At 41.5% G+C, this 23743-nt stretch overlaps 2 protein-coding genes across 7 annotated transcripts in view; one reads left to right on the top strand and one right to left on the bottom strand.

Moving 5' to 3' along the window:
* Itsn1 (intersectin 1) overlaps positions 1-8253 on the bottom strand; it is a 181109-nt gene extending 172856 nt beyond the window's left edge. For 2 of the 4 annotated variants that reach the window (XM_090349060.1, XM_090349067.1), the window contains exon 1: positions 7984-8253. The gene's annotated coding sequence lies outside the window, so the exon portion shown is untranslated. The remainder of the gene's footprint in view (positions 1-7983) is intronic. The other 2 variants (XM_090349046.1, XM_090349054.1) reach the window with 1 other exon arrangement.
* An 827-nt stretch (positions 8254-9080) lies between these two features.
* Cryzl1 (crystallin zeta like 1) overlaps positions 9081-23743 on the top strand; it is a 35578-nt gene continuing 20915 nt past the window's right edge. Inside the window, exons 1-3 of one of the 3 annotated variants that reach the window (XM_090349030.1) lie at positions 9081-9195; positions 17720-17794; positions 20223-20300. In XM_090349030.1, coding sequence (XP_090205156.1) covers positions 17729-17794; positions 20223-20300 — 144 coding nt within the window. In that variant the 5' untranslated portion in view covers positions 9081-9195; positions 17720-17728. The remainder of the gene's footprint in view (positions 9196-17719; positions 17795-20222; positions 20301-23743) is intronic. The other 2 variants (XM_090349036.1, XM_090349023.1) reach the window with 2 other exon arrangements.

The following is a 23743-nucleotide window of genomic DNA, read 5'->3' as shown; positions in this document are numbered from 1 at the left end:
TTAGATTCCTACTTCCCAGGGATTCTAAACAAAGTCCAAGCCCTTATCTCCTCCCTTCCTTATCTGTCTCTTAGTCCTCCAGTCTCTAGGCACTCAGAGACATGCCAGCAAACCAGTCTCCTGGGCACTATTCTAGGACCTACAAATAAGAACAAGAAATAATCTGGGCACTGGAAGCTCATAACTACAATCCTAGCTACGCAGGAGGCTGTGATCTGAGGATCCTGGTTTGAAGCCAGCCCAGACAGGAATGTCTGTGGATTTCTTACTTTCAATTAACCACCAAAACGACATAAGTGGATCGATGGTTCAAGTGAAAGAGAGCCAGATTTGAGCAAAAAAAAAAAGCTGAGATATAGAACTAGGCCCTGAGTTCTGGCAGCATAATGCATGTGTATGTGTGTGTGTGTGTGTGTGTGTGTGCGCGCACATGTGAGTGTACACACACACACACACACACACAAACATTGATGATCCCCCCCTGATCTCAAGCAGCAAATTCTAGTTACCTCTACTAAGCTACTTCCACAACTGGTCTAGTTATTTATAGAATATTAACATAACCATAATTAGACCTGGAGGTCTAAAAACAACTAATCATTGATTAAGTTAAACCAAAAGGTAGGGTAGAGACTGGGAATCTGTAACACTCATATACCATTGTAATAGCATGAACTTTCTTAAGTGGCAAAGTGGAAATATACATCTAAATAAAGTCTTGCTTGTGCCCATAAACCTACTGACTCAGAAGACTAAGATCTGTGAATCATAGCTCCAAGCCACCATGGGTAGGCAATACAGAGACTCTTACCACCAATTAACAAGCAAAAAAATCCAAACTAAAATGTGTTTCAAATGGTAGCCTGCCAGCTCTGAATGTGAAAAAGCCCAGCAGAGTTCAAGGTCCTAAGTTCAACTGCCAGTACTGGCACAAAATAATAAAATAAAATAAATCTTTAAATTTCAGCATATCTTTTGATCCTGCAATTCCACTGCTAAAAACTTAAGAAAAATAAATCTTACAAGTGTAGAGATATATGTAAGACACTTGTTGCAGAGTAACTGGAAGCAGCTAATGAAAAAAGAAACTAAGTCTAATAAATTGGTTAGATTCTCATAGATTCATAAAATGGAACATTATTTGGTTAGTAAAAACTCTATAACCAAAAATATACAGAAAGACATTTTAAGGTGTTAAAAAAATAATGAAACAGCCAACTGGCCCAGTACTAGCTCGCACTTGTAATCCCAGCTACCTAGGAGGTTGAAATCTGACGATAGAGGTTTGAAGCCAACCTAGGAAAGAAAGTCTGTGAGACTCTTATTTTCAACTACCTACTAAAAATGCCCAAAGTGGAGCTGTAGGTCAAGTGGTAGAACCCTAAACTTGAGCAAAAAAGCTCAAGGACAACATTCAGGCCCTAGGATCAAACCCCAAATTCAAGCCCCAGGACAAGCAGGTGCACACACAATTACATACATACACATACACACACGTACTACGTGCATACGCGCGCGCGCGCGCACGCACACGCACACACACACACACACACACACACACACACACACACAAAACCAGCAAGGTAAAAGAAAAAACATAAGTATAACAGGATCCCATTTTGGTTTTTTTTGTTTTTGGTTTTTTTAAAATATATTTTTATTGTAATTAGTAAAAGGGTTACATGATATTTGCCAGATAGAAGGTGCATTAATTCACATACATTGATACGCTTTCACATGTCTTGGTACCCATTACCCTCCCCTTACCCCCCCATCCCACCCCACCCCTATCTTGGTTTTCCCCCCTTCCCTATCAAATTTCAAATAACCAAATACAAATAAATTCAATGTATCAGATAACAAAATGAGATACTGTAACAATATGAGATACCCAAGGGACAGCAAAGAAGATGAGAGATAACATAGTAGATTAAGGACAACAATCATTCGTTATATGGCTTTTGTTTCAATATCCTGGAGGTCCTTTCAATTAGCTTCATACTATATGGCCTTACGTATCAAGATTTTGCTCTATTGCAGATCTCTGCTAGTAGAGCCCAAGGTTTCTACTGATTATGACGAATGAGGGAAACCATTGAGCCTAAGTCAGGATCCCATTTTGTTATCAAAAACTGTGTATGAATACATACACACACAAAAAGGATCTGAAAGAATATTTAGGTAGTGAACTTAAGGTACTCTAGCTTTCTGTTTGCTCTTCTATATTTTAATTTCTCTCAATGCAATTTCCTTTAATATAAAAATATGAGCTGTTCTTTATAAACTAATTATGAGATTAATAACAACATAGCTGAAAGTGAACATGAGATTTACCTTTATTTTAGAAGTTGTGTTCAGATATTTGCTAGTTTATTAAGCACTTTCAATGATTCTAGTTATTTAATTTCTTTAAAGTTTGCGTATTTAGTACCAAGAACTCAGCAAAAGACTTCTACCTTGGGCACGGGAGTTTGGCCTAGTGGTACAGTGCTTGCCTAGCATGCATGAAGACAGGGGTTTGAGTCCTTGGTACCACATACACAGAAAAAAGCCGGAAGTAGTGCTGAGGCTCAAGTGGTAGAGCTCTGGCGTTGAGAAAGTCCAAGGACAGCGCTCAGGCCCTGAGCTCAAGCCCAGCATTGACAAAAAAAAATTTAAAAAAAAAAGGGTTTCTACCTTAAGTAGTAGGTTACTTATTACCACAAAGAACATTAATATAAAAATTAAATGAGTTAGCTTTTGAATTTTATGTCATACATTCCCATTCTTTTTTTTCGCATTCTTTTTTTTTTTTAAGAAAGCTATCATTTATTGATAGGTTTAAGGTGTAATACAGGTTTCCAAAAATGTGGCAGTGAGAATAGCAGCATAGAAAAGAGAGAGAGAAACTTGGTCTGGAGTATGACCTAGTGGTAGAGTGCTCACCTAGCACGCACGATTCCTCAGTACCACATGCATAGAAAAAACTGGAAGTGGTACTATGGTTCAAGTGGCAGAGCACTCGCCTTGAGCAAAAAGTGTCCAAGGATAGTGCCTAGGCCCAGAGTTCAAGCCCCAGGACTGGCAAAAAAGAAAAGAAAAGAAAAGAGAGAGAAGGGCGGGGGGAGAAAGTGAGAGAAACCTGTGCTTAAAAACACTCTGAAGGGCCGGGAGTTTGGCCTAGTGGTTAAAGTGCTTGCCTAGCATGCATGAAGACCCGGGTTCGATTCCTCGGTACCACATACATAGAAAAAAGCCAGAAGTGGTGCTGAGGCTCAAGTGGTAGAGCTCTAGCCTTGAGAAAGTCCAAGGACAGTGCCCGGGCCCTGAGCTCAAGCCCAGGACTGGCCAAAAAAAAAAAAAAAACACTCTGAATTCATCATTGGTGCCATTCTTTATTATTAATATTAACTATCCAATGGTAACCAGATATATCTCAAGCACTTAAAAGTATTTAAACCTTACAACTATTCTTCTCATTTTCAGCTGAAAAATTGAGGCATAAAGAGGTTACTGACAATTATGATTAAATCTAATATTCTTCAAAGTCTTCACTCTCAAACTGGCCAACCTTCAACTACATAACCTGTGCATGGGGTCTAAGACAGACTGAGGAAAGAAAGGAGAGTAAAGATCATACCTTATTACCATGAGTAAAATTGGAAGACATACCAAATGGGCTTATCATGGTTTATAAAATAACAAGGATAATAAATGACTACTATTACATGCTTAACTTACATTTTAAGTATCTAAGCCAACATTTTGCTGACTATTACTTTGAACACTCTCAGCTGGAGACTCTCAAAACTAATCAAGCTAACAGAAATGACTGACTAGGTATAGTGCTTATTGCTCCAAATTCATAAAATTAATGACTAATACATGATGCAATAAACTTGGCAATTAAAGGCTTAAAAATCTGGCCTCCCTGTAATGTAGTTTAAACATTTACTCAACAAATATTTAATTTAGCTCCTCCAGGCACTATTTTAAGTTGTAGGAATACAATGATAAACCAAAGTCTCTATCCTCCTGCAATACATAGCATAGGAACAATAGCACAGATGAAGAAGAGCAGAGGCAATACTTTTTCTTTAGCAGCCTAAGACATAAAACTGACGCTGGAAAAACTGGCTATCCACTGCAGAAGACAGTTATTGCTCAAGAAAAAAATTCCTGGAAAACTTATATAAAATACTGATTCCAGGACCCCATTTCCAATTGTCTGATTCTGAATGGAGTGACACAAACCAGTCTTTTTCCTAAGAACCTCAGTAAATGTTCACATAAGAGATCTGAAGTCCAGACTCTGAGAAAACCACTCAGTGAGTGGGGCCATTCAGGAGAAAATCATTCAAAAGAGAACAACAGTTCAGTAGAAAAATTTGAATGGAGCAATACAAGTCCAACTTTCCTGTAATTCTCTATTGCATAAGTTCAGCAAATTAAGCAGATGAAACTAGGGATATAGCTCAGTGACAGAGTAATTGCCTAAAATACACAAAACCCTGGGCTCAACTGTCAGCATCACACACACATACACATAAAAAAGATGAGCTATGGCCGGGAGTTTGGCCTAGTGGTTAAAGTGCTTGCCTAGCATGAATGAAAACCCGGGTTCGATTCCTCAGTACCACATACATAGAAAAAAGCCGGAGTGGTGCTGAGGCTCAAGTGGTAGAGCTCTAACCTTGAGAAAGTCCAAGGACAGTGCTCAAGCCCTGAGCCCAAGCCCAGGACTGGCAAAAAAAAAAAAAAAAAGATGAGCTATGAAGCTTAGGTTGTAGTTCAGTGGTAGAACATGTGCTTGGCATGTGTCATTTTTTCCCTGTGTGGGGAAAAAAGGTAGAGAAATTGATCAGCTCCTCTCCCTTAATCTCTTTTAAGGACTTTAAGAATGTGCCTCAACCAAGGCATTTGGGAAAATGACTAAACACCAGAATTCTGGTATCAAATATTAAGAGAAAAGTAAAGCCAGGGGTCTGTGAGTCATGCCTTTAATTCTAGCTGAGATCAGAGGTTCATGGGTCAAAGGTAGCCTGGGCAGGAAACCTCAAGAAGTGGAGCTTTGGCTCAAGTGGTAGAGCACCAGCCTGGAGTGAAAAAGCCGACTGAAAGCACAAGTATAAAGCCTTGAGTTCAAGCTCCAATATCAGGCATAAAGGGAAAGGGAATGAAGAGGGCAGGGAAAGGGAGAGGGAGAAAAGGAAAAGGGGGAGGGGAACGGGGAGAGGGGGGAGGGGAGAGGAAGAGAAAAAAGGGAAGGAAGGAGAAAAACAGAATTTCTGGACAACTGGAAAAACCAATGCTAAAAGGGACAAACATTTCACAGAAGTAACTTGCTACCACTCACTTTATGCCCTATTTCACAATGCTTAGTAGCAGAACAATACACAAGGTTCCAAAGTACATTAAAAATCTGTTCATTTTCTCTCAGGCAGAATAACAAGTTTTGCTAAAGTGCCATGATCCTAATCAATTTCAACAGCTTCTTAGAAAAATAATACTTTAAAAAATACTACTAGAAAAGCTCCTTGCTGGGTATTTGAAATACTTTTATGCCAAATCAGTGTCACTCTTTTCATACTGTAAATTGTTTCTCCTTTATTTTTTATTTTTTGCCAGTCTAGGGGCTTGAACTCAGGGCTGGTACACTGTCCCTGGTCTACTTTTGCTCAAGCCTAGAGCTCTACCACTTGAGTCACTGTGCCATTTCTGTTTTTTTCTGTTCATGTGCTACTGAGGAATTGAACCCAGGGATTCATGCATGCTAGGCAAGCACTCTAGCACTAAGCCACATTTCCAGTCCCACACATAAATTTCTGAAAGTGTCTCCATTGTTTACAGGAAGAAATTTGTTTTTGATCAGTGATGGGATTGAACTCAGGGCTTGGGCACTGCTGCCCAGATTTGTTGCTTAAGGCTAACACTCTCACACTTGCCCACAGCTCCAAACCTGGCCTTTTTTTGGTATTTAATTGAAGAAGAGAGTCTCACAGACTTTCCTGCCTACAATGTCTTTGAACCACGATTCCCAGATCTCAGCCTCATAAGTAGCGAGGATTACAGGCAGGAGGCAAGGCCAGGAAGACATTTCATTTAAATGACATTTCATTAAAATGTTATAAGCAAATACCTGAAGAATAATACTTCAAGCAAAATAACTGAAGGGAAAAAGATTTGAACAAGAAAGCAGTATTTCATTCCCAGAGAAAGACAAACGGAAATTAAAAAAAAAAAAATGAGTGTGAAAGGTGTTTAAGCTTCTACATTTTTAACCTTAAACTCCTAATAGAATCAAGGTGTCAGCTGAGTGTCAGGTGCTCATCTGAGGATCACGGTCCCAAGACAGCCAGCTCCGGCAGGGAAAGTCGATTATTCCCAATTAACCACCAAGCAGGCAGTAATGGAACTGTGGCTGTAGTGACAGAGGGCCAGCCTTGAGAGAAAAAACCAAGGGACGGAACCCAGACTCTTGAGTTCAAACCCCAGTACTGGCTGGCGCAGGAGCACGAGCGCACACGCACATACATACACACACACACACACACACACACACACACACACACACAAAGAAAAAAGGAAAAACATGAAGGTGTCGCAGCAAATAACATCCTCGTACTTGGGGGGTTAGAGTCGCCACACTCAGAGCAGCTGCCCTGCTGGCTCCTGGCCCCAGTTCTGCCCTCACATCCTGTCCACTACATAATCCATGAGCTGGCTCTCTGAGCATTTCTCCTCATCCGTTCAACGGAATTCGTAAATCTCTCTGCTGATAGGTCTTCCAGTTGCCATTGTCTGCATAGTTGTGCTTCTGATCTATATTTTATTGTCCGTACGTTTCAGATCACAGAACCAGCAAGAGAAAGGACACCAACACGTAGGCACAAAAGAAGCGCATCTGCCCCTTAGTCAGCTTATATTGAAATATTCAGGTTGGTTTTCTGCTTTCGGGAGAAGCAATGATGATTGCAAACTTAGAAAGGAAACTTTGATATTCAAGATGCTACCCCCCCCTCAAAAAAAAATCACCACACGCTCCAAACTCCACCAAGAAGAAGCCGCTAGTCTATTTCTCCAAAAGCAAAACCTTTTGGTCTGAAGCACAACAAAAGACGGCCCATAGGAAATGTCATCCACGAAGTTCTCTTCCACATCGAAGGCGAACAGGAGCCAAAGAAGGCGCAGCCCATTCCGTTTTGTTTTCCTGTCTTTTTTTCCCCTTGGGCATTTGGATTACATTTCCAACCCAGAAGAGAACGCATTCGTGAGTCCGTGCGTAAAAGAGAAGCCGAAGCGCCTAGCCGGGGACGCGCTCACCCTGCGGTGGTACTGAACAGGATCATCAAAGGCAGTCCGGGCAGCACCGCCCGGTGCCAAACGGCATTGACTGCCCTTCATTGAAAGGATTCTGCAGGCACGCGAGGGAGAAGAAAAGGAGACGAGCCGGGGACTCGAGGCTGGGGGGGGGGGGGACGAGCGGGCGGAGCGACGCCGCTCCGCGCGAGCACCGCTTCCCCGGGAGAAGGGGATGCAGGGCCGGCCCGCCACCCACCGGCGACCGAGGGCAGCGAGGTCAGCCTTTGGGAGGACCGGCCGCCCTCGATGCCCCTTCAGGAAGACCTGAGAACGCCCGCTCGGCCGGCCAGGGCTGCCGGGCGCCCATTCAACCGCAAGCCCGTCCCGCGGCCGCCACCCCCACCCTCCCCACCGCGGGGCCCACCGCGGAGCCCCGGCCTCCGGGCGCTGGTCCGCTGGCTCACGGCCGCCGCCGCCGCCGCCGCCGCCGCCCCCGGGAGGATTGGAAAGGACAAGGCGGAGCAGCAGGCGCTGCCGCGCCAAGCCGGCGAGCGGCACCGGGAGAAGGGCGGCCGGGCCGGAGGGACGCGCGCCGGGCCGCGGGACCAGAACCCCGAGCGGCCATCGTGCCGACCCCCGCCCCCGCGCGCCTACCGCGGTCCAGGCCGCCGCCGCCGCCGCCGCCGGGCGCCCGCTGCTCACCTCATCTCCGGGCGGGTGCGCGCTGCCGCCCCAGACGCGAAATCAGTGCAGCTCACACGCCGCGGGGAGGGACGCAGGAGCCGCAGCCCCGCACACCATCCCCTCGCGCCCGCCTGCCGGCCGTCCCGGACCCCGCTCGGGATTCTCCCTCACGAGCCGCCGTACTACCGAGCAACCAAGCTGCGCGGCCTCCCCGCGCTCCTCCACTCCCGGCGGCCTTCTTCGCTCCCCCACTCCCGCCTATCTCCTCATCTCCCTCCGCAGCCTCCTCCGCCCCCTTCCATCCCTCCGTCTCCGCCCGCAAGTGGGTGGAGACGACGGTCTACCAATCGGAAGGAAGCCACGCCTCTGGGCGCCGCCTACCTCTGGCCCCGCCCACCGCGGGAGAAAAAAGGAGGGGTGAGCTTTAAAGAATTGCGGAGTCCGGAGTGACAGCCAGATAAGCCAATCAGGAGGCTCTGGGGGGATGTGCCTGCTCCAGGAAGGCGTAACCGAAGGTTTCTTGTCTGGAAAGTAACAATTTTTTTTTTTTTACCACGATTCGGTGCATCTAGATACTGGTTGCAGCGCTAACCAGTATCTAGGACGCATTCACCTAAGTTATGGAAGGTTTTACAAAAGAGAATAACGTGGCCGGGAGCGTGGCCTAGGGGTAGAGTGCTTTCCTAGCATGCACAAAGACCCGGGTTAGATTCCTCCGTGCCACATACACAGAAAAGGCCAGAAGTGGTGCTTGTGGCTCAAGTGGTAGGAGCGCTAGCCTTGAGGAAAGCCCAAGGACAGTGCTCCCTGAGTCCAAGCTCCAGGACTGCCAAAAGACCAAAAAAGAGACAGAAAGAGAGAGAGAATGAATAACGAGAAGCGAAAGGCCAGGCAGGACACACCCCCCAGGGAGGTGGCTAGGGTACGCTTGGAATGAGGAAGGGTGTGGCCCTTCCCTCTAATTTGCATAGAACGGAATCCGTCCGACAGAATACAACCCAGTCCATTTATTGCTCTTCCCTGCGGCGGTGCCGTACGTCTCTATCGAGCGGAGCATGTCGGGAGTTGTAGTTCCGGGCTCCGTCGCTGTGTCTTTCGCCACCCTTCTACGACTGACGGGTGGTCTGACCAATGGTAGCACCGTGTGGGCCTCAGGGGGCTTGCCCTTATGGAAAGGGCTGAGAGGTGGTGGCGGCGAAGGCGCTGGCGGTTGAGGCTCCTCCGAAGCAGGTGAGCCTCCGGGGAACCGTGTCGCGGGTCTTGGGAAACGGGACTTTGGCCAAAACACATGGAGAATCGCCCGACGGAACCGTCTGACCCCGAGGCGGATGGTGGTTCGGGTGGCACCTTGACGGGAGGCCGGTCGGGCCCCGGCCTAGCTTGCTTAGCTGAGGCCGCTGCAGGGCGGATAAGACTGCATGTAACAAGCAACTCCCGAACCCGCAGGCTTTCTCCGCTCTCCTCACCCTCCACTTTTATGCAGACGGGGGTCTAGAATCCGTTTCTCCCCACTCCGAGTTTTTAAAATTGCTCTGTGGTTGTTGTTGTTTTGTTCTGTTTTGTTTTGTTTCTTTTTTTTCCCCTCTTTCTCTTCCCTGTTTCAAGCAAGCACTTAGCTGAAGCTCAGTCTTCGTGTCTATGGCCACGAGCCCAGATCCGACCCTTTCATTAATCGAAGCACCAGAATTCTCTAGAACAAGAATCACCTCTGGAGGTCTGGGCTGATGATTCGCAGTTCTCACCTAGCCCCCAGGTCCTGCTAGTTAGCATGACTATTCTAAATCACCTCTGTCCAAGAGATACAGATTGAGCCACGTACGTGCACTTAAAAAGTGAAAAGAAACACAGGAAGTTACTCCTGACGTTTCCTTTAACCCAGAACTCTCCAAACTGTGTCAATTAAAAATAGTCGTATCTACTTGGTTCCTGTAGTCTTCCTAAGGCCTTTCCAGCCTGCCTGGTTCATGTGCTCGGTAACCACCTGTAGCTACTGGCTTCTGTGCCAATCTGATCATATAATAAATAGAGCAGTGTACACACTGTCAACGGTTGAGCTGCACACTGCCCTGTTCTGTGGACTTCAGAACAACTTTAGAGGTATTCTGATGAACTTACAGAAATAATAGTGTAAAAAAAAAATTCAAAGCGGGGGAAGCTAATACTTACTGAAAGCCAAGTCTTGTAATGAGTGTCTTTTATATACTACTGTATTTTATTCATGGAGCCACCCTTGGAAGTCACTGACAACTCAAACCAGCATCACGTAGCATTTGTAAATTCTCTCCATCAACCGTAGCAGTCTATATTCTTTTACCTTTTAACTAATTTCATCTCATCGATGCTTCTGGCTCCAGTCTGCAGCAGAGCCTGAAGGGTTCAGATGTGAACATGAAGGAGTTCCCCCATATAAGTCGAGCTACCTGATATTAGCAGAAAAGTATGACGGTAGTTTTCTAGTTCTGTGTGCTGCTCCATTAAAAAAAAAAATTGAGCAGAAAGGATTGAAGAAGATAGTTGAAAAGTTGAAAGAGATACTTAAGACTGGGCCAATCCTATATAAAACTTGGGCAGTCATGAGCTGGCAAAGCTTGGGAATTCTTAAAATCGCACACTGTGATTCACAGTTTTTTCTGCTTTTATTTGTGGTGAACTTTTCCCTTGAGACATGATCCTATTCTGTAGCACAAGCTGGCCTTGAACTCTTGATGAACCTCCTGTCTCAGCCTCTTCATTGCTGGGATTACAGGCAGGAATCACCATGCCTGGCTATATTTTGTTAATGAAGGGTGAATGTTTTCTTATAGTGTGAACTTCACATAGACTACTTTTAGGACAATCCTATGCCCCTCGGGATTTGCTGCTGTTGTTTTGAGACAAGATCTCCCGACATAGCCCACACTGGCCTTAAATTGAGATCCTAGTGATCAGCCTCCCAAAGGCTAGGCAAATACCTTTTTCTGTTTACGTGGCTTTTTATTCTGCCTAAAGCCTACAGATCAAAAAGGAATGTTTGGTCTTCAGCTCCTCCAGCTATCATTACTTCTTAGGTTGCATAAAATAAAGCAGTACAGTGCTAGCCTTAGCAAATAAAGAAAAGCTCTGGGACACACCCAGACCCTAAGTCCAAGCCCCAGGACTGGTACCAAAAAATGAAATAATTTTTTAAATTATTATTATATTTTTTTGCCAGTCCTGGGTTTGAACCCAGGGCATAAGCACTGTCCTTGGACTTTCTCAAGGCTAGAGCTCTACCACTTGAGCCTCAGCACCACTTCTGGCTTTTTTCTATGTATGTGGCAGCAAGGAATCGAACCCAGGTGTTTGTGCATGCTAGGCAAGCACTCTACCCCTAGGCCAAACGCCTGGCCTAAAATAATTTTTTTAAAGGTAAAGTCAGACACTGGTAGCTCACACCTATAGTCCTAGCTACTCAGAAGGCTAAGATCGAACCAATGATTTCTGTTCAACACTTACCCATGTAAATCCTAAAGACTTTTACATTCAATTAACCAGCCAAAAGCCAGAAGCAGAGATGTGGTAGAGTGTCAACTCTGAGTAAAAAGGCTAAGCACCCAAAGCTCAAGCCTAATACTAGCACAATAATAATAATAATAATAATAATAATAATAGTAGTAGTAGTAGTGGTAATAAAAGTGGTAAACCCTGTTTCAGAAAAAGCTGGAAGTGGTGATATGGCTCAAGAGTTAGAGAACGCTAACCTTGAAAAAGCCCAAGGACAGTGCCCAGACCCTGAGTTCAAGCCCCAGAACTGGCAAAAAAAAAAAAATTATGTTAAAATATCTTAGTTTCTTTTTCTACATACTTTAATACACTTATATCCATTATGAATTTTATTCCTTTAAAGTTACTAACATTATCTTCAATTAGCTCATTTATGTAAAGTGTTTTTAAAATTCTGATATACTTCTAAAAGTATAAAATTTATATGCCTCTCAAGGCATATCAGCTATTTTGTGTGCATGTGTGCAGTATCAAAGCTTGAACTCAAGGCCTGGGCACTGTTACCCAGATTTGTTGCTTAAGGCTGTCACTCTAACACTTATCCATAGCCCCATTTCTGGCTTTTTTGGTGAGTAAGTGAAGAAAAAAGTCTCACAGCCTTTCCAGCCCAGGATAGCCTCAAATCAGCATGCTCAGATATCAGCCTCCTGACTAGCTAAAATTACAAGCATGAGCCACCTCTCCCAACTTAGCTGGAAAATTTATACATAGTTTTACTGGCTTTAGAGGTATAGCTTATCTACAGAGTGACTGTGTGGGAAGCATAAAACCCTAAGTTAAAAGTATAGTCTGTAAAAAAAAAAAAAAAGAAAAAGTTTACATACTATACTGGGAGTGTAGCTCAGTGGTGTAGCACTTTAACAGGTAAGAGCTTCTGGTTTCAGTCCCCAACACTGCAATGGAAAAAAAAGTCCCAAATTTTATATGGTATTCTTTTGATTTAGCAAACTTTACAGTAGAATATATAACTTCAATATTTCATAACTTTCTTAAAAATTATACCACATATTTTAATTTCTATTGTCATTTAATAACAATTATTTCTGCAAATACCCTTAAATTCATTAAAAAGCTTATTAAACAATTGGTTTAAGTCTTCTGTTTAATCTGGACCAGTGCTTGACAAATTTTGTAAGCCTTGACTATCATTCATTCTAGGATTTTTGTAGTGTTTGGAATTCCATATTTCTTCTTTGGGGGAAGGGAGGCTACAAAACAAATTATGAGTAGTTTCTCATTTTTCCTCTGGCCACTTGCAAAAACATCCTTCTTGTTTTTTTCCTTCTTGCTTTACTTTGTAACAGACTATTTTTGATCTCACGTAGTTTTGAACTAGATCATTTTTTTCCACTGTTCACTTAATGTGGAGGAACTATTTAGTGTGATTAGATTGAGAATACTGGCATTATTATGAACATAATTTTTGCTTTGTTTATTTTTACTTTAGTTTTCAATTTATTTTTGTTGGCCATGGGACTTGAACCAAGAACACAGGAACTCTCCCTGAGCTCTCCAGCTCAAGGCTAATGTTCTACCACTTGGAGCCACAGCACCATTTCCAGTTTTCTGGTGGTTAATTGTAGATAAGTCTCACAGACTTTCCTGCCCAAGCTAGCTTTGAATCTCAATTCTCACATCTCAGCCTCCTGAATAGCTAGAACTACAGATGCATGAGCCACCTGTAATAAGTCTTGGGCTTTATTTTTTAAATATTTTCTCAAGGTATGAATAAATAGGTATCTTCTAGAATCTTTGAAATAGGAGGATACTATAAGATTCATGTGACCACTCATCTGGGCCATGAGTTCAGATTAGTTTTAAAATTTAGTGAGCAGAGAAAAATGGGCTTTTTTTCTTTCTTTCTTTCTTTCTTTTTTTTTTTTACCAGTCCTGGAGACTTAACTCAGGGCCTGAGCACTGTCCTTGGGCTTTCCTGAAGATTAGTGCTCTACCACTTAAGCCACAGCACCAGTTTTGGCTTTTCTGTACATATGGTACGGAGGAATCAAACCGGGGTCTCCGTGCATGCTAGGCGAGCACTCTACCACCAGGCCAAACTCCCAGCCCCCAAAAATGGGCTTTCATAATTACAGAGAAAGATGGTTTGGGCTGGGAATGTGGCTTAATGGTAGAGTGTTTGCCTAGCATGCAGGAAGCCCCGGGTTTGATTCCTCAGTACCAAAAAACAGAAAAAGCCAGAAGTGGCACTGTAGCTCAAGTGGTAGAGTACTAACTAGGGACAGCACCTAGGCCCTAAATTCAAGCCCCAGGACTGGGATACTGATAGGGAATTATCCCATTCCTACAGGAAGCAGCTCTAGTCGCTCTGGACTTGAGTAGGAGGTTAATTTAATAATAAAGTATATTGCTCAGCAAATTGTGTACATCCATAATCCTAGTACACAGTGTTAGAAGAAGGAGGACCAGGTGGTAGAGGCCAGCCTATGCTTCCCATCAAGCAAGCAGGGGTTGATTGATCCAAGCAGCTAATAACTGAGTTGGTAAGTAAAATAAAGTTGGTTGGTACATAAAGAAGGCTAGATGCATGGTACAGATGGGATAGACTGTCACTAAGGGTGATTCTAGGAAGGGAGGAGGACTTGATCTTCGTTTACTTAGCAGAATTTGTAGAGTTAGTACAGCACACTCTCAGAGAACATGCCATGCCTGGAAGACCTAAGTCAGGGTAACCATATGGTATGAAGTCATGTTGACTCAAACTGTTAAAAAGTTAAAAGTTGTGGGTGGAATAAAATAGACTGAGAGAAGCTTGGTAACTGTTTCTCTCTCTCTCTCTCTCTCTCTCTCTCTCTCTCTCTCTCTCTCTCTCTCTCTCTCTCTCTGTGTGTGTGTGTGTGTCTCTGTGTGTGTCTGTGTGTCTGTGTTTTTGCCAATCCTGTGCTTGGGCTCAGGGCCTGAGCACTGTCCTTGGGTTTTCTCAAGGCTAGAGCTCTACCACTTGAGCCATAGCACCACTTCTAGCTTTTTCTGTGTATGTGGTACCAAGGAATCAAACCCGGGTCTTCATGCATGCCAGGCAAGCACTCTACCACTAGGCCAAACTCCCGGCCCTTGGTAACGGTTTTAAAGGACCTTGAAAACTAGCAGAAACGGTTAGATGTTATGTAGAGAACATATGTGGGGTAGCTGTGCTGAGATTCTTCCCTTTTGTCCACAGGCCCCTAGTGAAATACATTTCACTAGTCCCAGCATTGGATTATCTCATCCTACAAATTATTGCCCAGCAACACTTAGGAAAGAATCTTTTTGTGTGAATCCTGTAGGATCTACTACTATGCCAGAGTGAAATAAGGCTAGTACATAGACATGGAATGTTAATAGACTCATGCTTAGAAGGGCCTATCCTAGCCAGGAGCCTTGAGAAAGCCCAAGGACAGTGCTCAGGCCCTGAGTTCAAGGCCCAGGACTAGCAAAAAAAATGGGGGGGGGCATCCTTGGTTTGTTATTCTGCTGTTGCAGGTTGGAAATTTTAATAATTTCAATTTACATTTTCTACACTATCATTGTATACTGGGACCTACAAATTATATGTCTAGTTGTATCAATAAGTACTTAATAATTATCCTAAAGTATACAAAAATTCTAGCTTTAAGTGATTTTTCCTATTAGGCAGGAAACTATTAGGCACTAATGATTAAAAATAATAACTTTGAAATTCATCAGTAGTACCTGGTTTTTATCCCACTTCTGGTATAACTGGTGCAGTGAGCCCCCAACTGTGAGTCTTAATCTCTTTTGAGATTTATTTGTTGAGGAGTTTAGTCCCCAGTTGGAGATGGAGAGATGCATTCATCTTATGGATAAGAAAACTGTAATAATAGCTTTCACAAAAACGTTTCTCCAAATATTTAAGAACTCCCCCCCAAACCAGAAACAAATCAAATGTCGTATCTATAGTAGAAGGGATAGATAGTAACTTACTCGTACAATGAAATAAACATAAAGCAATAAGTGAATGGACTGCAACCAGCAACATGAGTGAAATCAAAGTAATATTAAGAGAACTGAAGCCGACATAAAGATGGGCAATGGCCACATTTCTGTAAGTTCAGAAGTCTGTGCTATTAAAAGTCAGGGTGCTGGCAATCTGAAAGACATAGTTTTATTGTCAATATTTGAAGAGTTAAACTTTTTTCTTATGTAAAACTTGAGGTTTTTGCTTGTTTTTGGTTTTGGGGGTTTTTTTTTGTTGTTGTTGTTGTTTTTGCCAGTCCTGGGCTTGAGCTCAGGGCCTAAGCCCTGTCCTTGGACTTTGTCAAGGCTAGAGCTCTACCACTTGAGCCTCAGCACCACTTCCAGCTTTCTTCAATGCATGTGGTACCGAGGAATCAAACCCAGGTCTTCGTGCATGCTAGGCAAGCACTCTACCACTAGGCCAAATTCCCAGCCCGGTTTTTGTATTTTTCATCATTTGTAAGTTTTGTAGATTAGAATGGTGATGCTTATTATTATGAAAGTAAAAAAAGTTATTTTGAGCCGAGTGCAGTGGCTCATGCCTGTAATCCTAGCTACTCAAGGGGACTGAGATCTCCAATTAACCACTTGAAAACTGGCTGTGGTTCTCAGGGTAGGGTGGTAGCCTTGAGCTGAAGAGCTCAAGGATAGCACCCAGGACCAGAGTTCAAGCCCCACAGCCAAAAAAAAAAAATATATATATATATATATATATGTATATACATATTGTGACTTAGCTAAGTAAAATTACGCCTCAGTACTGTGAGATATATGTAATTACTTACTCTCAATGAAGAAATATTTGGAGGAAAAAGAAGTCAGGGTGCTGGGTTTCTTGAAAGAACTAGGCAGGTAGTGACTAGAAGCAAGCAGAAGAGCATCTGAATTTCCAGTGATGTGTTTCCTGGGTGACAGGAGCATATTCACTTTAAAATTGCACAATCTGTACATTTAGAATTTGTGTGCTTTCTAAATATGTTTTATACTTGTATAAATTTACATTTTTTTAAAAGGCTTGCAGTATGATTACTATGAAAATGTAACGTTGTGGAAGCTGAGCACACTCAAGCCTGTAATGTAGCTACTTGGGTGTTAGAGATCCTAGACTTGTACTTTCTGGCATGAAAGTTCACAAGGCTCCATTCAGTCAGTAGCTAGACATGGTGGCATGCACCTGTTGTCCCAAGCTACAGGGAAAGCACAATGTCTGGGTGCACATATACTGGCATGTACCTACCGTCCTAGCACCAAAAGGACAGAAATGGGATCAAACAAAGTAAAAAAAAAACTGAATGTGAAAGGGTTAGGTGCCAGTCGCTCATGCCTGTAATCCTACTTACTCAGAAGGCTGATCTGAGGATCAGGGTTCTGACCTGGCAGGAAAGTCTGTGAGACTCTTATCTCCAATATTAGACTTTAAAATGCCAGAAGCAGAGCTGTGGCTCACGTGGTACAGTACTAGCCAAGAGCAAAGAAAGGACAGGGACAGCACCTAGGCCCTAAACTCAAACCCCAAGCCTGGCACACGCATGCATGTGCACGTGCGCACGCATACATACACACATACACACACACACACACACACACACACACACACACACGAAAGCAAAACAAACTGACAGTGTCTCAAGTGGTAGAACAACTTCTTGATAAGTTCACTGTCCTGAATTCAAACCCCCAGTACCACAAAAAATGAAATGGGAGGTGGAAAGGATAATGAAAAGGCTTCTAGACTGCTATAGAAGAATGATGGAGTACAGTTTCAACAATTTTAACCAATTTCTTAGTGGTTCACCTTTCCCTTTATTTTGTTTTTATTTATTTAGCCTCTTAAAGTAGAGATCTTCCTGCTCCTTCCCCAATCTCCCTACCCTAAACTAGGATTATGGGCCCTGGATTACAGGCGTGGACCATCATTCCCTCTTATTTGATCTCATATCTAAATGTACCTGTTTGAGGAGTAGGAATGTGGCTTATTGACAGAGTGCTTGCCCGGGATGCATGAAGCCCCAGGTTGATTCCTCAGTACTACATTAATGAAAAAGTCAGAAGAGGTGCTGTGGGTCAAGTGGTAGAGGGCTAGCCTGGAGCAGAAGAAGCTCAGGGATAGTTCTTGCCTGAGGACTTGCAAGCAATAAATACATGCATTATTTAATTAATTTACCTGTTTGAAGACAATATTCATAGTTGCCATTTTATCCAGTTTTTCCAGTTTTCATTTGTTTTGGGAGACTTTAATTGTATTTGTTTGTTTTAGGTGACTACTATGAAAGGGTTATATTTTCAACAAGGTTCTACAAATGAAGAAATAGCATTTGTATTTCAAGAAAAGGTAAGAAAAATTGTTTAATCGTTAAATGAGATAGGAGGTTATTTTCTGTAAATAAGTTTTTAAGTACAGCATTAGTTATTTTGAATAGAGCTAAATAAGCAAAAGTTTAAATGAATCCCCCCAAATTAATTTCTTTAATCTTTATGTGAAAATCATGGTTCATATTAAGAGTATGTGTGTAAATATATATTTTATTTATTTATTTACTTATTTATTTATTGTCAGTCATGAGGCTTGAACTCTGAGCCTGGACATTGTCCCTGAGCTCTTCAGCTCAAGTCTACGACCCACCCCTTGAGCCATAGTGCCACTTCTGGTGTTCTGGTGGTTATTTGGAGATAAGAGTCTCATGGCCTATTCCTGCCTTGCTGACTTTGAACTGTGATCCTCAGATCTCAGCTTCCTGAGTAGCTAGGACTAAAAGCATGATCCAGTGGCACCTGGAAACAAAAGGTTTTTAAAGCTACTACCGGGTGAATTCATGTCTTTCACATAAATTTTGAAAGATGGCAAAGTTACTTCATTCACTAACCTTTGATCTCTAGTATTTTACTATTTTAAACATAAATAGTAAAACTTTTACATATGGTTTATTAAAAAAGTTTGTAATAAGCCAGAATAATTTCAGTATAATTTATGAGTAAAAATTAATTGCTGTATGTTTATCAGCATTGCATAATAGAATTTCTGGATGGTGAACATAATCCAGTTTTTCCCTTTTTTTGTTAATTCAAAAATTCTTTAAATCATAGCCAGGTGCAGTGGCTCCTACCTGTAATCCTAGCTACTCAGGAAGCTGAGATCTGAGGATCGTAGTTCAAAGCTAGCCCAGGCACTAATGTCTATAAGAATCTTATCTCCGATTAACCACCAGAAAACTGAAAGTGACACTGTGGCGCCCAGGCCCAGAGTCCACGCCCATGACCACCACCACCACCAACAGAATTCTTTAAATCAGGAGACTAAATCTACCACTGAATAATAAAGTTTTTAAAATCTAAAATTTGATTGGATCTTAGAAAAAAATTGTCTCCAGGTTCCCCAAAAGTACAATTTACAAATGTATTAATATTTTTATTAATATCTTCAGATATATTACTAAATATCAAATCTAAATTCAAAAAGTTATTGTGTTTATGTCAAGTAAATCAGTAATCTCTTTGGTAGAATCTAGGGAGTAAAGCCACACAAGAGTTACTGTTTGCCAGTCTTTGAGTCCACTTTGGACATCTCAAAGTTGAGAATATTTTCATTCATGATGGTAGCAAGGTAAAGATCACTGGAGAAGGTATTAATACATTTAGTAGCATCTTTTAAATGATGCTAAGTGTCTGAATTTGGAATGCTTTTTGGCATTTAAAGTTACATATAGCTATGAATATGAGACGTAATTAAATTCCATTAATTTTAAATATTGGCCACTTATATTCCATGAGATACACTGAACTATGCAAAGCATGTTAGGAATAGATGAACAAGTGACTCTGCAAAAAAATTTTTTACAGCATAAATAAAATTTCAATATTACTATGGATACCAGTTGTGTGTATGTTTATGGATATCCATTGTGAATGGTATGGTATGATACTGTCAGATTATTTAAGATGGAATAAAGTATATATTTGTTGTTCAAGTTTATTAACATAAAACTATTATGTAGACATATACCTATGCTAGTATCTTGGTGCCTGAAGTTTTTTATAAATAATTCCATAAAATTTCCTTTACTTTTTTTTCCCCTTGTAGTGGGGCTTGAACTCATGCCCTGTATGCTGTATCTGAGCCTCTTTGTGCTCAAGGGTAGCACACTTATCACCTGAGCCCTTATACCACTTCCAGATTTTTTTTTTGTCAGTCTTGGGGCTTGAACTCAGGGCTTGAGCACTGTCCTTGGGCTTTCTGAAGGCTAGGGCTCTACCACTTGAGCCACAGCACCACATCAGGCTTTTTCTATGTAAGTGGTACCAGGCCATCAAACCCAGGTCTTTGTGCATGCTAGGCAAGCACTCTACCACTAGGCCAAACTCCCAGTACTACTTCCAGTTTTTTTCTGAGTAGTTTATTGGAGATAAGAGTCTCACAGACTTTCTTGCCGGCACTGCCTTCAAACTGTGATCCTCAGATCTCATCTTCCTGAGTAGCTTTATTTTTTAAAATTTACTTCATTGTTATTTTGGAGGTGATATGTAGAAGGGTTACATTTACATGAGTCAGGTAATAAGTATATTTCCTTTTGTATAGTGTCATCTATCCCTCACCTTTATTCTTTTTATTTTATAAGTGTTGGGTAACTGTAGTTTTTTCAATTGTTAAGCATAAGAATTGAGATCAGTTTAACATTGTTCAATTATGCATGACAATTTTCACAAAATGAGGGGTATTCTCATAGCAATGTGTAACCCATTATTTTGTTATTGTTTGACACTAGGAAAATCTTCCTGTTACAGAGGATAACTTTGTGAAACTTCAAGTTAAAGCATGTGCTCTGAGCCAGATAAATACAAAGGTACTGGTATTTTTTATTATTACCAAAAGTCAAAGGAGAGTTTCAACATATATTTAGTGTATAAACATGGAAACTGACCTCTGAGTGCCAAGAAATTGTTGCCCTTGACAAAAACTACCACTAGCAAAATATTTTATATTTATGTAATTCTACATTAAGACAAATTAATGATTGAGTAAGTCATATTCTTTAGGAGTTTGTGTTATAAACACCTGTACTTTGCAAAAGACTGAGTATAATAAGATATAAGTCAAGAAAGAAATTACCTTTGTTGGTGCAATAATAATAGAAACTGGAAATCTAATCAATTTATTAACCATTGATTATGTACATTTCTAGTTCCTGCCTTTACACATAGTTCATAAGCTTAATCATTTCCTTTTTTCTCTCTCATAAACACATCTCAAATCTTGCACTATTCTTCTACCCTCCAGTATTCTCTTATTACTGACCATAAAAATTTATGGGAAGTATTCACATGGTAAATAAACAATGTTCACATGTACCACAATAAGTAGAGCATGGAAAGTTTTTCAGGGTTTTTTTGTTTTGTTTTTGTTTTTGTTGGTCATGGGGCTTGAAATCTGGGCTTGGGTGCTGTTCCTGAGCTCTTCAGGTCAAGGCTACCACCCTACCCCTTGAGCCATAGCACCACTTCTGGTTTTCTGGTGGTTAATTGGAAACAAGATTCTCACAGACTTTAGAGCCTCTGGCTGGCTTTGAACCTCGAGCCTCAGATCTCAGCCTCCTGAATAGCTAGGATTACAGGCACGAGCCACTGCATCTGGTTCAGGTTAGTTTTTTGACACGGGGTCTCACTGTGAATACAACCCAGGCTGGCCTTGAACTTAAGATATTCTTACCTCAGCTGCCCAAATCTGGGATTGTAGGCATGCATCACAGCTCAACTTTTCCTTAGATTTTTGTTCTGTTTCATGTTCTGTTGTTTGTTTTGTTCCCCTAGTTCTGGATATTCTCATTCCCACTTGGCTTTTTCACTCAGCGCTGGCAGTCAACCATTTGAACCCCATTTACACTTTCAGCTTTTTGGAGACAAGAGTCTCTTGGGTTTGTCTGCCCCAACTGGATCTAAACTACATGCTCACTGAGATCGCAGCCTCCTAAATAGCTAGGCTTGCAGGCGTGAGCCAGTGACACCCAACTTTCTCTTAAAGGTTAATACTGTAGTTTGTCAGACCCTGGTTTTATTATATTGTCACCATAATTCTAGGCATCTAAAGAGGAAAAAATATTACCATTAGTCAGTTCTGTCAGAAGTGTGACTTGAGAAATAAATTAGTGATATTCTTTGAAGTTTACTAGAATACTAGTAAATAATCCTTGTTTATAGACATTTGTATTCATAAGCTGCATTAAAGAAAAAAAAACTGTGACAAATCTATTCATACCCAAATCTAGGAAAGAACCGTCCTGTATACCAAATGGTAAATTGCAGCAAATATTAGCTTACCATAATGATTATTAAAAACTGTAGTAATGTGAAAAAAGTAAAATGCAGTTATTAAAATCACTGTTCTAACTCAAAGAAAAACAGTAAGGCCAGGCAAGGTGGCTCAAGACTAGCATCCCAGATACTTCGGATGCAGATATCATGAGCATCAAGGTTCAAGAACCTACCTTAATCAATATGCTAAATGATCACAGCTACTACCCAGGAGACCATAGATAGGAGGATAAAAGCCAAGGCCCACCATGAGTAAAATATGTGAGACCCTACTCAAAAAATCACTAAAGCAAAATAGAACTGGATACAGGGCTCAAGTGCCTGCCTAGCAAAAACAAGGCCCTGAGTTCAAGCCCCAGTACCACAAATAATACTAACAATAACTGAATGGAAATACTCAGTATTTCTATGGAACTGTCATGTGAACATCATAAGAAAATTATAATGCTCCACATTGAAAAGAGAATACAGTGTATTTTTTAATTGAAAAAGAGAATATACCACCAAATTGTTTCATTTCTTTTTTTGTTTTTTGGGTTTTTTTTTTTCCAATCCTGGGACTTCAACTCAGGGCCTGGGCACTCTGAGCCTCTTGTGCTCAAAGGCTAGCACTTTACCACTTGAGCCACAGCTCCACTTCTGGCTTTTATTAAATAATTTATTGGAGATAAGAGTCTCACAGACTCTTCTGCTAGGTCTGGCTTCAAACCATGATCCTCCATTCTCAGACTCCTGGTAGCTAGGATTACAAACATGAGTCACTGACACCCAGATCAATTTCTGTTTTACTGTTTCTAAAATAAATACTGATACCAACAAATATGTTCAAGATTTTCAGTATTATATCACGAACTTAAATATAGGTTTACCTTACTATGGTATTTCAAAAGATAAGAACTTACTACTTTGGTAAGAATCTAACAAAGTAATATTCTCTTAAGAATAAAAATTTAGTCTTAAGCTTCACACATCACGAGTCAGAAAGCAGCATGTGGCTATTTTTTCTGTGAATATCCATTAGTTCCTACATACTCCCTAACACAAGACTTGTGAGAAAATCTGTGATGACTTTTCTTTGTTGGTCCTAGGGCTTGAACTCAGAGTCTAGATGCTGTCCCTGAGTTCTTTTGCTCAAAGCTCTATCTACCACTTTGAAGTATAGCACCACTTCCAGTTTTGTTTGTTTTTGGTTTTGTTGTTGTTTTGGGGTTGTTGTTTTTTTTGCCATTCCTGGGGCTTGAATTCAGGGTTTGAGCACTGCCCTTGGGCTTTCTCAAGGCGAGAGCTCTACTACTTGAGCCACAGCACTACTTCCAGCTTTTTCTATGTATGTGGTACCAAGGAATCAAACCTGGGTCTTTGTGCATGCTAAGAAGGCAGTCTACCTACCTCTAGGCCAAACTCCCAGCCCCTAACTTCCAGTGTTTGATGTTAATTGGAGATAAGAGTCTCACAGAGTTTCCTGTCCAGACTGGTTTTGAACTACAGTTCTAAGATCTCAACCCCTTAAGTAGCTGGGATTATAGGTCTAAGCCACCAGCATCCAGCATGTGATGATTTTTAGTTGTCTGGGAGCAGAGACTATTTTGTCCTCATTAGTCAGATTTCCTTTATTCATCCTACCTGATAGGTGACTGGTAAACAGTATTTCACAAAATTACAAGATGCCATTATTGTCATTTTACTTCATCTTGGCAAAGAGACTATATTAAATACCAATGGTGATTTCAGTAATACTACTCATGATTAAGTCCTGAATATCAACTCATTCCTCTGAAAACCCTTGGTTTCCTGTTCTGCAGAGAAAGCTACTTGTAAAGCTGTTTGCTTTGTCTAAATCCAAAAATGAAATCAGATTTTCTCTTTCCCTGCTTTGACTTTTGATTTACATTTGTCATGTGTGGTAGACTTCAGAATGCAGTCTCTCATCTTTTTTTTTTATTCTTGACAACAGTGTCTTAACAGCCTTTGTCATCAT

The sequence above is a fragment of the Megascapheus bottae genome, chromosome 1 (genome assembly GCF_031878675.1).
Source record: "Megascapheus bottae isolate mThoBot1 chromosome 1, mThoBot2.hap1, whole genome shotgun sequence".
Classification (NCBI taxonomy): Eukaryota; Metazoa; Chordata; class Mammalia; order Rodentia; family Geomyidae; genus Megascapheus; species Megascapheus bottae.
Note: the sequence above shows the minus strand (reverse complement) of the source record. Positions and strands in the feature narration are given on the sequence as shown.